Source organism: Sylvia atricapilla, chromosome 17 (genome assembly GCF_009819655.1).
Source record: "Sylvia atricapilla isolate bSylAtr1 chromosome 17, bSylAtr1.pri, whole genome shotgun sequence".
NCBI lineage: Eukaryota > Metazoa > Chordata > Aves > Passeriformes > Sylviidae > Sylvia > Sylvia atricapilla.
In genome coordinates, this window is record NC_089156.1 from 2132630 (window position 1) to 2145046 (window position 12417).

The 12417-nt window shown below is 52.6% G+C and overlaps 1 protein-coding gene across 2 annotated transcripts; it reads right to left on the reverse strand.

Annotated features, from left to right (window-relative positions):
• On the reverse strand, positions 1-4699 carry LOC136368813 (derlin-2-like). 2 transcript variants are annotated; one of them, XM_066331214.1, is made up of 7 exons: positions 4564-4699; positions 4389-4451; positions 3690-3763; positions 3136-3229; positions 1623-1818; positions 1155-1245; positions 1-624 (listed from the first exon to the last, which is right to left on the reverse strand). In XM_066331214.1, exons 1-7 carry the CDS (start codon positions 4654-4656, stop codon positions 510-512), a joined length of 726 nt encoding a protein of 241 aa, XP_066187311.1. In that variant the 5' UTR covers positions 4657-4699; the 3' UTR covers positions 1-509. The 2 variants fall into 2 exon arrangements, with proteins under 2 accessions (XP_066187311.1, XP_066187310.1); XM_066331213.1 differs by having other exon boundaries at positions 4389-4454.
• Positions 4700-12417: the final 7718 nt, after the last annotated feature.

Below are 12417 nucleotides of genomic sequence, written 5' to 3' on the forward strand. Positions count from 1 at the left end.
TGAAAAATAGACTTTAATGTAAAGACTCTTTGGAAACAACCACCAGAAAAGGAGTGGGGGACATAAAGGAAAGAAAGAGGCTGAGCTGCATTCTGCCATGGTACAGAACTACTTCATTGAAAGCCCACAGAGAGGTCTCACATCAGTGAGGGCCACGTGCATTAGTCTTTGTATAGAGGACAAGAATGACCTGGCACACAGCAAGTCATTAACAGCACGAGGAGCTGGTTTAACACCCCATTTGATACTTAGTCCACACCAAGTAACTGAGGAGCTGTCACAGCTTCAGCCCCTGTCCCTACACCACCTCTGTAAGCATTCAGGAGTTCTGAATTTTCTGTGTGCAAAGCTCTGTGAATCCACTTTGTACAAGGGGAAGATGGGTTACCCACACAAACAGCGACACACGACACATCGGAATGGCAACTGGTGTTATTCCAGTGGGATCTCTGGGCCACAGCAAAAGTCCAGCCAGAAGAGAGGAGTCTGGCCACATGAAGTCCCCCGTGTTACTGTGGATGCTGCTGCTCGTTCTGGTCACGGTCTCTAGGCTGGTGTTCTGGACGATCCTCGGGGAGAGGGTTGTAATTGGGATCCTCTTCAGGTGTGTCAAAAACCATCTTCCTGGCAAGGGACACACCCATCCCACCAGGGCAGGTTAGGAAACTGAGCTGAGGATGGATGAGAAAGCCCCAGGCCTCCTAGGAACCCCCTGGCCCTGCGTGGGGCTTGGCTGGCAGCCACAGCCACGGGCCCTTTGCACCATCACCGACCGTTCCCTTTGCTCAGCCCAACGCACTGTGATGACAGGACCTCCTTCCTTGATCACTGGGTCAGATTTGATTGTCAGGGCACAAAGCAGAACATAATCTGCTTTCTTAAACTACAAAAATATATCAGAAAAAAATCCTGCCTCCATCTCACATTTCCACAAGCACTAAGCAGACTCTAGTTCTAGTAGCAAAGCTGAAGGCAGCAGCAGCTGCTCTATGGGCCCTGTACACATGTATATAACATGCAGATAATGCAGCAAGGGCATACCTGTGCAGCTGAGGTGCTGCAGCAGGCAGTTGCCTCTTACGGTCAGTTTGCTACAGAAGTGATCAGGTTGAGAAAGCCCACAGTAAAGCCCAGACAGAACCAACTTTACTTACAGAAAGCTAGGGGTTAACAGCAACTTCTTTCCTCCAGGCTGATTGGGAAAAACATCTTCCAAGAAATAATAGATATGACCCACTGCAATCCCTGGGGAGAGATGCCACCAAGGTCAGGCACAGCTGTGACTCCTTTGCCAGCTGAGCCAGAGCTGCTGGGCAAAACTGAGGACCCCTCAGCTGTGTGCCCACATCCAGAGCCAGGGATGCTGCACTTGGCTGTGAACAGCACACAGGGAGCCCATTAGCCCGAGGGCAGCATTGCACACCCAGGAGACCAGACAGCAGTGTCAGGCAGACCAAAAGCAGGTCAAAGCAAAAGCCCAGCCACCCAGAAACCCAGCCAGCTCACTTTAGGAAACACAACATCTTAGGTCAGGTGGAACCAAGACCCTGCAGCACTTAGGAGGACTGAGCACTGTGGCTGCTACATGTCCTTATTCCCATGCCCCACCAGCTTTGACTTACCCAGCAAATCGATGATGATGGAGTTGCCCAGGAGCAGAGAGAATCCCATCAGGACCCAGGGCAGGAAGGGGGCTTGGAAGTTAAGAAGCCCAAAAAAGTTCATGCGGATGTAAGGGTTCCTGCGACTCCACACGTACACCAGCATGATGGTGAACGCCTGGCCCAGGAAAAACAGGCTGGCAAAGAGGCCAAACAGCTGGGAACTACCGAGTCAAGGAAAAGCCCAGCCACCCTGTGCACCACCTGCAGGCAGCACAGGGTGCTTTGGGACAGGAAACCCAAACTAGAGGCAGCTGATCACAGCGTTCTGAGACATTGCCCATGTCACCAAGCCTTTCCTGGCTGAGATATCCTGACCACCACTGTCCCCACACACATCTCCCTCCATGCCACCCCAGAACAAGACACTCTAGAGCACACATGCAGGTTGCTCACTCCTGTAGCTGATGTCTATAACCACCAGAGATCAAAGAGCTCGACAGTCACCTTTGCAAAATGAACATCAAAACGACCTTTGAAGAAGGGCTTTCAGAGTCTTAGAGCACTTGGGACAATGGCAGAGCTTAACAACCAGCTCACATCTGCCTTCTATAGAAGAATTTCAGCAATGAGATGGCTCTTGGAATTCACAGTCCTCTTCTTCAGAGCACAAGGAGACAGAGAGAGGAAAAAATTCCCCTGCCCTTGTTGTAGTTGGACTCCAAATCCACCTCTGGCCAAGCACGTGGCTGCTGCAGCCACCTGGATTCTAATGGCTCACACAGCTTCAGGCAGAGCCCTGTGGGGACAGCAGTGCTCTGAGCCATCTGCATATGACAGCAGAAGAGATCCAGAGGTGGTTTATGCTTGGGAGGGAAAGAAATGTCACCATCAGATCACTGTGTCATGAAAAGAACTTAAGCTGTGTGATGGTACCTCCAGCTACTGACAGACGGCAAGTTCTCATCTCACACTGCCTGAGGTGCTCACAAGGGAGAATGTGGGAACCCACTCCTTGTCCTCATGGCTCTACGTCCCTGCCTTTGTCCTGAGCCAGCCTCACACAGTCACAGCCATGCTGCACTCACCAGAGCTCAGCCAGTGGCCCTGTCACAGCAGAACACGTGGCCTCTTTTCGGGCTGAGCTTCCCGAGCACTCTGCCAGGTGTCCTCTTCAGGGACGAGGCAGCCCAGCCCCTGCCAGGGGCATCAGCCCTTCTGCAGCACGGTCACGGGCAGCTCTTCCCTCCTCTAAGCACACTGGGTGAGGCACAGGCCAAGCCAAGGGTGCCAAAGACAAGGAGCACAAGCTGTGCCGTAGAGCCAGAAGCTGCCCTTGCACCACACACCCAGCAGAGCTCTCCCAGGTGACAGGGCACGGGCCTGGGGCACAAGGGCCTCTGCCCTGAGGCACCAAGAAGGTCCACAAACCAGCCGGGCTGCTCAGCACCACCAGGACACAGAGGGAGCAGATAAGCCCTACACTGTCCATCTCAGGAAACAGCAATGAGCCTCAAGCATCTCCAAAGGATACTGTCATGAGAAACCCTCCAAAGAGGAACATGAAGACAAAGTCAGCCGTCCTTCCACGGAAGGAGCCTTCTTCTAGCATGCGGCAGTACCTGTACCTGAGAGCAGGAGAGAAGGGAGGGGTTGCAGTAAAGGAAAATAACAGCTGGCCACCCTGTGCCCCACAGCAGCACTTCCCAGGGAACAAGCTGAGCAAGCTACTGCATCCCAGGAAGCTCAGCCAGGTGTGTGAGTCCAGAGCAAAACAGTGCAAACCTCATCTCACACCACTGTCCCCAAGGAAAGAAGGAGCACCTGCTGTGCTTCAGCCAGAGCTCACCCCAGGAATGGGCACTGCTGTCCAGCAAGAGCCATGGCAGCAGCACCGTCAGCTTCCCTTCTGCAGCAAGAACAGATGGAGGGGCAGGAGGGTCACAGCTTCAGCTGAAAAGAGCCAAGGCAAGAAGCCACAGCCCTAGAGTGCTGCCAAGGCAAGCCGTGCTGGGGAGGAAGATGGATGGGGGGAGCTGCATCTAAGCCCAAGTGGGAGCAGAGAACTTCACTGAGACCAAAGGATACAGAAATATCATGTTGAAAAAGAAACTGAATCCCAGAGGGCCAAAAAAGAGGAAGTTGGTGATCAGCCTCCATATCTGAAAGAGAAGAAAGAAGAAGGAGAAAAGGAGGTGGACAGAGGTCTCTCCTCATCACATGTAGAGCAGCCCAGCACACTGTCCACAGGGAATGCTCAGTCATGCACCTGTCCCTTCAGAAGTACCCCAGAGCTGCTCCACCCTCTAGTGAGACTGTCTTACATGATCCTCTGATCCATCAGGGTATCTCACCTTCCCAGGAATGGAAAAGAAGATTTCTCTACTTTTCTGGAGAGGATAAACAGCCACAATTCAGCACCCAGAGCCAAATCAATTACTTTTCATGCCTCTCTAGAATAAAGCCCTCTCCAACCAGCCCGAGAGCAGCTGCCACACGGGTGTACCACAGAAGGGGTTTGAGTCACGGAAAAAGGGACTGCCAAGATGGTGTGTGGCAGGGGAAGGCTGGAAGGAGCTGTCCCCACGCAGGTGACAAGAAGGGCACGTCCTTGTGCCGTGAGGCAGCTGGCAGCACTCAGGGCAGGCTGGAGGAGCGAAAGCAGCCCCGTGGGATGACACAGCACCGCCGGGACACGCGGGGAGCGGGACACGCGGGGCCCGCGCCGGCACACCCACCGCTGGCCGGGAGGAGGCACAGGGGCCCAAACGCCGTGCGAGGCCTCACCTGGAACTTCCTGAAGATGAGGTCGGGGTTGAAGTACAGCTGGAAGGGGGTGATGAACTCCAGCTGCTGTGGGAGACAGGCAGAGCGGCTGCCGTCAGCCGCCGCCCTCGGCCAGCCCCGGCTCCCGCCCCGCAGCCCCCCGGGGCCCCGGCCCCCCGCCCCGGCCCCCGCTCACCACGGCGGCGGTGGTGAGCACGCAGGCGGTGGTGTAGGCGCGGGTCACGGCCGGCATGCCCAGGTACTCCTGCGCGAAGCCCTGGTACGCCATGGCCGCGCCGCTCCGCCCGCCCGACGCGGCGCCTTTAACGGCCCCCCCCGCGCCGCCTCGCGCCCCGCCCCCGCGGGGAGCGCCCGGCCAATCCCCGCGCGACAGGCGGCGCGCGCCGGCCAATGGGAGCGCGCCTCATGGCCCCGGCCCGCGGCCGCCGCCAATCCGGGCCGGGCCCGCCCCTCGGCCGTGCCAATGGCGGCCGCAGCGGCGGCGGCGGGGCGGCCGGGCTGAGGCGGCACGCCGGGCTGAGGCGGCACGCCGGGCTGAGGCGGCACGCCGGGCTGAGGCGGCACGCCGGGCTGAGGCGGCACGCCGGGCTGAGGCGGCACGCCGGGCTGAGGCGGCACGCCGGGCTGAGGCGGCACGCCGGGCTGAGGCGGCACGCCGGGCGGTGGGACAGTGACCTGCTCGGCCGGGGAGCAACAGCACAGAACCTGCTCCGCCCGCTTCCTGCCGCGGCCGAGCGAGCCGCGGTGCGCTCAGCTGCGGCCCCGCCGTGTCCCCGAGAGCCGGGAGCTGTCACCGCGGTGCTCCCCGCGCTGGCTCGGGGGGCGGGAGCCCACCGCGGGTAGCTGGGCTGGGAGAAGGGCGGCGGTGCCGCTGCCTCAGTCCGGGTGTGTTGCCGGTTGCTTCGCTGATCAGAAGGGTCTAATTCCCTAAGGCACAAAGGGCTTGGGGTTTTCAGCCATTGCTGCCGGAGCCTCTCCTGCCTCCTGCATGGAGCGGCGAGGCGCTTCCCCCGGCCGTGCGAGATCGCAGCGCTGCCGAGGCGGCTCAAGGTCACCGGGAGACCGCCAGCAGTGTGTGGTCCCCTGAGGAGGGAGCGCAGCCCGTGGCCCGCACAGGCCGTGTCCTGGGAGCGGAGCTGATGGAGTCTCCGGGAAGCCGCAGTCCTCACTGTCCTGACTCTGCTGGCTCCCGCGGGCCCCGCTCGGCGGTCGGGCTGATGTTACAGTCACCCTGCATTCACATGGGGAGTGGGGTTTGCGCTGGGGAGGGTTCAGCTGTCATCGGAGCCTTAATGAGTCCTGAGATTTCCCTTTAAAGCCGCAGTTAATGGGAAATGAAATTGCCGCGGGGGGAAGGGAGCCTTTGTGTCCTCCTCCACCCTGACTGCCCTTTGATGAAATACAAAACCCAGCAGAAGATGAGGGACATGAGGTTAAAGGAACATATCGGGGGAGAGAGGGGAGAAGCCCAGAGGGCGGTGGGGTGTGTCGGGGCAGGAATGGGCTCACTGAGAGCACCTCTGGCGTGGCTGGGGGAGAAGAAAGAGCTGCAGTAGGGCTCCTGGGAGTGGAGCTGAGCGAGGAGCTTGGACCCAAACTGCAGCGCTGTCACTAGGCTTGGCCGTGTGGGCACAGCTTTGTGGGAGCTGGGCTGGGTGTGAGACCTCTGGCAGCTGAGAAGAGCTGAGCTTGCAGGGAAATTCATCGGGCCAGGAGCTCTGCAAAGGGCTGCCCTTATTCATGTGGCTGTTTCTGCCCTCCAGCATGCCACAGAGCTCCCAACCCAGCAGAATGGGCGATTGAGTTGAAGAACTGAGAGTCAATAAATGAACAATAAGTGGAATAAATGAATAAGTATCCTGTTCCTTTGGGTGGGGATTAGAGGTTTCCTATCTGCTCTTGCTGCCTGTAGACACCAGACAGAAGCTGAATCCAAGCACTATGATTCCTGCCCCTTTTTGTTTGAACCAAGGCTGGGAGCTGAATGCTGGGAGCCTCTCTGCTGGAAGGAGGCCCTCACTAGCTCCACAGAGATGAGAATCAAAAAAATCAATCCCATTCACTCTCTGTGAAAGACTATGTGCAAATTAGACATTGCACAAAATCTAAAAAAAAAGTAATAATCACTTTTTCAATCCCTTCCCTTCCCTTCCCTTCCCTTCCCTTCCCTTCCCTTCCCTTCCCTTCCCTTCCCTTCCCTTCCCTTCCCTTCCCTTCCCTTCCCTTCCCTTCCCTTCCCTTCCCTTCCCTTCCCTTCCCTTCCCTTCCCTTCCCTTCCCTTCCCTTTTTTTTAGCTGGAGAACTCTACTTGTCCAGGCTTCTACTTAAGGTCTCTTTTCTAAGGTTTATGGAGGAAGGGGAGAAGTGATGAAATGCATCAGGAAGCTCACCAGCTCCCACTGGGAGAGGCCAAACAAATCTCAGTGTCACCCTGAGTTCCCAGGCTGCTTTCTGCCCATGATCTCACTCCCTTCAGAGCTCAGCCAAGCTGACATCGTGCACTACAGTACACCCAGGGCAGCTTTAGTCTTTATTACAATCTCTGTCACATTTTATGGGGTTTTGGATATACGGCCTTCCACAAGTTCCCATCAGCCCAGACGCATATTTGGGTTCACACACACACCTTCATGGTGATGCTGACATGTGGCCTTTTATAAAATCATGAAATCTAACAAAAACCTTGGAAAAAACCAAACACAAACTCAGTCTCAGTTCTGAGAAGGTAAGAGGGACTGCCAGAAAAATGCTGCCCAGGGTTTTTTTCAGTGATTTGCTGCTGCCTTGTCCTGCCCCTGCCTGGGGACTCAGAGCAGATAGAGCACAGTGATGTGCCATTGCTTCCTGCCATCTGCTGGGCTCCCCTTCCTTTTGGGATCAGCTCAATTGTTGTCAATGTGCAGCATCAGCTTCAAAACCCAAGATGTCAGAAACTCAAAGTTTCCATACAAATATGTGTGATACCCAGACTTCAGTCCATTTTGGACAAGCTTTGAAAAAGACCTTTTGCAAAGGTCTGCACACTCGTGGAGCAGCCAGAGGACCTAATTAGAAGGATTCCCACCTTTGCACAAGCCCTTCAAAGGAAGAACTGAAACATGATGGTATCTCTTTGCCAGACAGTATTTACCCATTGTGCGTCTGCAGGCTCAGTGATAGTAACCTGCAGCACAGATTCAACAGCTTCCTGTCTCAGTTTCTCCAACCCAAAACTGCAGAGTTAGAAAACAGAGAAAAAGGCTATTAACTCTCCCCATGAGTTAAACAGCACATAAACCTCAAGAAGGCACATGAGCGAAGATAAACGGGCTGTTGCAGCAGTCATCTCTTTTGTTTGTAGTAAATTATTGTGTGTAATTCATGTTTCCTGTCCATAAATACCAGAGGAACTTGAAGACATGGAATCCATTCTAATTCAGTAAAGACAAAAACAACTCCTTTTGAGCCCATCTGGAACTTGTTTTTATCATAATTGTTTTGGGCTCAGTAACGAGTTCAAGACCTAACTGCCGTCTCTAATTGTTTCAAGAATAAACAGCTGCTTTGTTTAAAGGCGGCAGCTCCCATTTTGCCCAGCGCAGCAGTGCCGGGGTCGCGGGATGAAAGGAGCTGTGCCGTGTCAGCACAGCCCCTAAGGAGCGCTGGCGCCCCTGGCAGGGCAGGGAAACAGCCCCAGCACGCACTTGGGAGTGCCCAGCCGGTGACATGTGCCCTCTGCTCCTCGACACTCTTGGCGTTTTCTTTGTAACGTCATCTGATGATGTTTTGCACCGTGGCCTGCCCTGACAAGTGGTACCCGGGCTGGTGATGCACAGGCATCTCCTCCAGCTGGGCTGTCGGGGGCTTGAGGGACAGCGTTCACTTCCTGGCCACACAACCAATTACCCCTTCCTTGCTTGGGGTGATGCTCCACCCCCCTGTTTACAGTCCCAAATCTTTCCTTCACCTGAAAACAGAGATTCCCCGCTCTGAGATTCCCCCTCCCAGGGAATGAGGCTGGGCCAGTTGTGTCAAGGTCTCACCCACGGCACTCCCCAGGACACGCCATGCCTGAGCCCCTGGTAGCCTTGGTGTAGGAGTCTCTACATGCCTGATGCCCTGGCACTAGGAACAAGTGAGCCAGACCAGCCAGGAGCACCCCTCTGCAAGGTTATTTCAGCTCCCAAACTCAGCCCTCGGTGGCAATGGACGAGAGGTGCCAAGAGCTCCATGAACCCTCTGCAGATGGATAAGCTGTGTAATCATAACTGCTTGAGGCACTTGAAATGTTTGCTTTTCCATGTATAATAGCCATATATCAATTCTTTCTCCTTCACTGAAGGATTTCTTGTTCCACATCAGCTAACTCAGGACTGTGATGGCTAAAGTCAGGAGAAAGTGAATCATACAGAATTGGATGGATTTTTAAATTTGTTTGTTTGTTAGAAAGAAACTAAAGATAGCATGTAGAGTTCAGCCCTCCAAGGACATGTGGTTTGCACAGCGTTTGCTATAAATCACAGTTAATGTTATTTTTATTTCCTATGGGTTTTAGTTCAAAAATACAGCTTTTTGTCTGGCATATCATGAGAAAGATCTCATTTAAATCTCCTTGAGCAGAGCCTCATCACATATCCAAATAAAGCACCTTTTCCAAAACAGCTTCTGATCATGAGTTGAAGACATCAAACAAGAAAATGTCTGTCAAAACACAGTTATTTTTCTCCAGTGTTTAATAATCCTTGTTAAATTCTTCTGCCTTGTGATCTGTCCCCTACACCACAGGTCACCTCCCACAGCTGGGAATATCCTTCAGGGGCCTTTATTTTGTAACATCCATTTCATAAGCACTGTGGCCAAATCAACAAGAGAACTGGAAAACAATGCTTGTGTCATACAAAAAGAGGTCTATGCTCAGCTCACAACAGCAGCACATCAACTGAGCATGCTGTCAGCTGCTGGAGACCCCTACGAGGAGTCAGAAAAGGTATTTGTACTTTGGTTTTCACCAGAGGCAGGACTGTGTGTCCCAATCCAGCTGCGTCTCAATAAACCAGGGCACAGCTCTAATCAAAAGCTCTGTCTGAAGGGACTGTAAAATAAGAAAGCAGGTTGAGTCTTACACTCTGCTGCACACATTTTCCTCTCTGATAGGAACATTCAGCAACATTTGATGCCATTTGGTAGAGTCTAAATGCTCTTCTCTCTCACATAGAAACAGAGGTTTTGTTCGGACAAGGACTTTGTTCCCTCTGGCCTTGAGGTCACTCAATTCAAACTAACTGCCTGTATCAGTGTCTGATACAGAGATGGAAGGAAAAAAAATAGTTCAGGCACAGCATGCCCTAAAGATCACAGTGGACTGAAAAAAAAAAGGTATTTCCATTATACTTAGGATTTTGAGTTTCCTCAGTTTTCCCAGAGAAGCTCCAGTGCTTATCAGGTGGAGGAAAAGGCAGAGTGCTGATCCAACACACAGAACATACAGCTGTTCTTGTGGCATCCAAAAATCCCAGCTAGCAGTTCCCTTGGCTGTCTCAGCCCTCTTGTCCTCAAAGGACTCGGCTCCCATGGATCTCCACTGCTCTGGAAAGTGTCCCAGTGGCTCTGTGTGGTAGCAGAAGCTCTGTCAGCATTGAGTCCCTGCCCTGAGAAACCTCTGTGAGGAAGTTCATTTCCTGAAGTTCTTATACAGTGTCTCGAACTTACATAAATTATGGGGTTTTTATAAAGAGCATTAGTGAACTGCTGGAACTGAGAATAATGGTGTCACAGCAGGGCACTCATTTCCTACAAAGAAATATCCCTTTCAACAACTAAGTTCCATAAACACTGCTTTCACCATGAAATCAGCAAGCCTGCTGCATGTTTCTTGAGAAAGCTGCTTGTTTGCAGATCTTATTATTTGTTTTCTGTATTCTGAGAGAGTCCTGCAAGACTCAGGACAAGGAAACAGAGGCATTTTGTATCTTACAGTGACGGTCCTTACAGGAAAGGGAGAAGGGATTGCAGAATTATCCAGGCTAGAGCTTGGGAAAACCAACAACCAGCCAGGGAGCTGTTCCAAATCTCTTCTGCAATTTACAGTGTAGCATTTGTAGGGAGAATTCATCCTCTAGATCCAAGCCTCACAGATGGAAATGGGGCCCCTTTTCTTCCCTTGAAGTTGGTCCAGATCATTCTGGTGTAAAAACACACTAAAACATTGGAACCTCTCAATCTGTGACAGATCAAAGAGCATGTGTTGATGGTCTTTCCTAATGGCAGGATTACCACGTATTCCTGCAGTCAGATAACTGCAGGCAGAGGTTGACATCACGTTCTCCAAACACCTCCTCTCCCATGCTCATGGCATCATATTTCATCCTGATTATGACAGGTTTGAGCTCAGTGGAAGAGCATTTGAAGAAAGAGTGTGGTGGGTCCCTGCAGTCCTGCTGGAAACCGGCCGGGTTTATGTGAAGGCTTCCAGCACCAGGAGTCTGAGTAACTCAGAGCAGTGGTTACACCCTGCTGACAGAGCCTGACCCCGGGGATTTCTCACTGACAACTGTGACCCTGAAACTCTGACAACAAGGATGAAGCACTGGGAATGCTGGGGTTTTTAAGGTGCTGCAAAAAAGCCAGTTAGGAATACAACCAGTGTTAACATCTCTCAGCACCAAAGCACGAATAATATAGATGCTGTATATACGAAAAAAATCTATCCTTTCACTCCTCATCAAGGCAGCTGTCGCTAGAAAAGACAGAGAACAAGTTCCTGGAACTGCCAGCTAGCCAGCTGCACGGAGATCTCACCACAGCAGCATCCTGTTTCTGCCCCCTCTGGAGCAGGGAGGCTGGTGAACAACCTGTGCCACAGTCGCCAGCATCTCACTGCCATCAGCAGGACTCCCCTCACCTCTGCCCCTGGCACAAGCTCAGAGCAGGCGGCATGAGGAGACTGGAGCTTTCCTTTTTGAATGAATTACTGTTCCTGATACACGCTGCCTAAACCATGCATCACTCAGTGCTGCCGGCTGGGACGCTGCCGTCTCTTTCCCAGTTAACAAGTTATTGTTTGGGAAGCTGCTGGAAACGTTCACCTAACCCCTGCCACACGCCACAGGCAGCACAGCGCTGGCATGTTGGGTTCTGAGCCTAATAGGACAAATTTTGTACTTCTCCTGCCACTTAGTGGCTGCAGCTGATGCAGCACCACATCCCTGGCCACACGTTCACCAGAAAATACCTATGTGGTGTGGGACAGGTTCATAGTTCTGTTCAGGTGCAGTAAAACCTGAATAGGGGCAAAGAGGCACTTAAAACCATTTCACTTATTTCAAACTCTCTGAAATCTGTCAGGACCCTCACAAATCTCAGTCTGCAGCATGAAAGGATGTTAAAAGGATGATAAATCCCGAGGGTTAGATGTTTTGTGAAGGAGCAGCTTTAATGTTACTGCTGGCAGTGCAATATGTCTCCATCTGTAGGATTCATAAGGATTCATCATTCTCACTGCCAGGGAGTGCCTTTCTGTTCTAAGAAAGAAGCAAGGCTGTCACTGCTGTCCTCTGTACCTGACAGGATCCAGGGCAGGCTGTGGAGAGGGAACAGGAGCACAGCCTTCTGTGCCTTCCTGCACAGCCTTTCCAGCAACAGCTGCTTTGCCTATCTGTCACCAGGACACAGACAGGAGCACAGGGAAAGGCCTTGGATAACCAGGGATTTGAAAGGCTTGGGCTTCATTCATTTCTGTCACCGATGCGACGAAGGGAAGTAGTCTGGTTTGTCTTTCAGGTCCTAGATTGTGTTCCAGGACAAATACAATCAGGAAAAGAAAAATTGTAGTTCACTTCTGTTTTGATCACACTTAATCAGAGAAGTGACACTGGTAGCTGTGCCAGATGCTCTGAGAAGGAATTGGTGTTGTAAACCACACGGGCCTTCGAGAGGCTTTAGACAGATCTGGGTCTTGGAGAATCATTTCCCTGGACTGTCATGGGCTTTCAACAAAATGAATTGAACTGTCTTGCTAATGAACATGGAGCTCAGTTTTGTGTATGCAAAT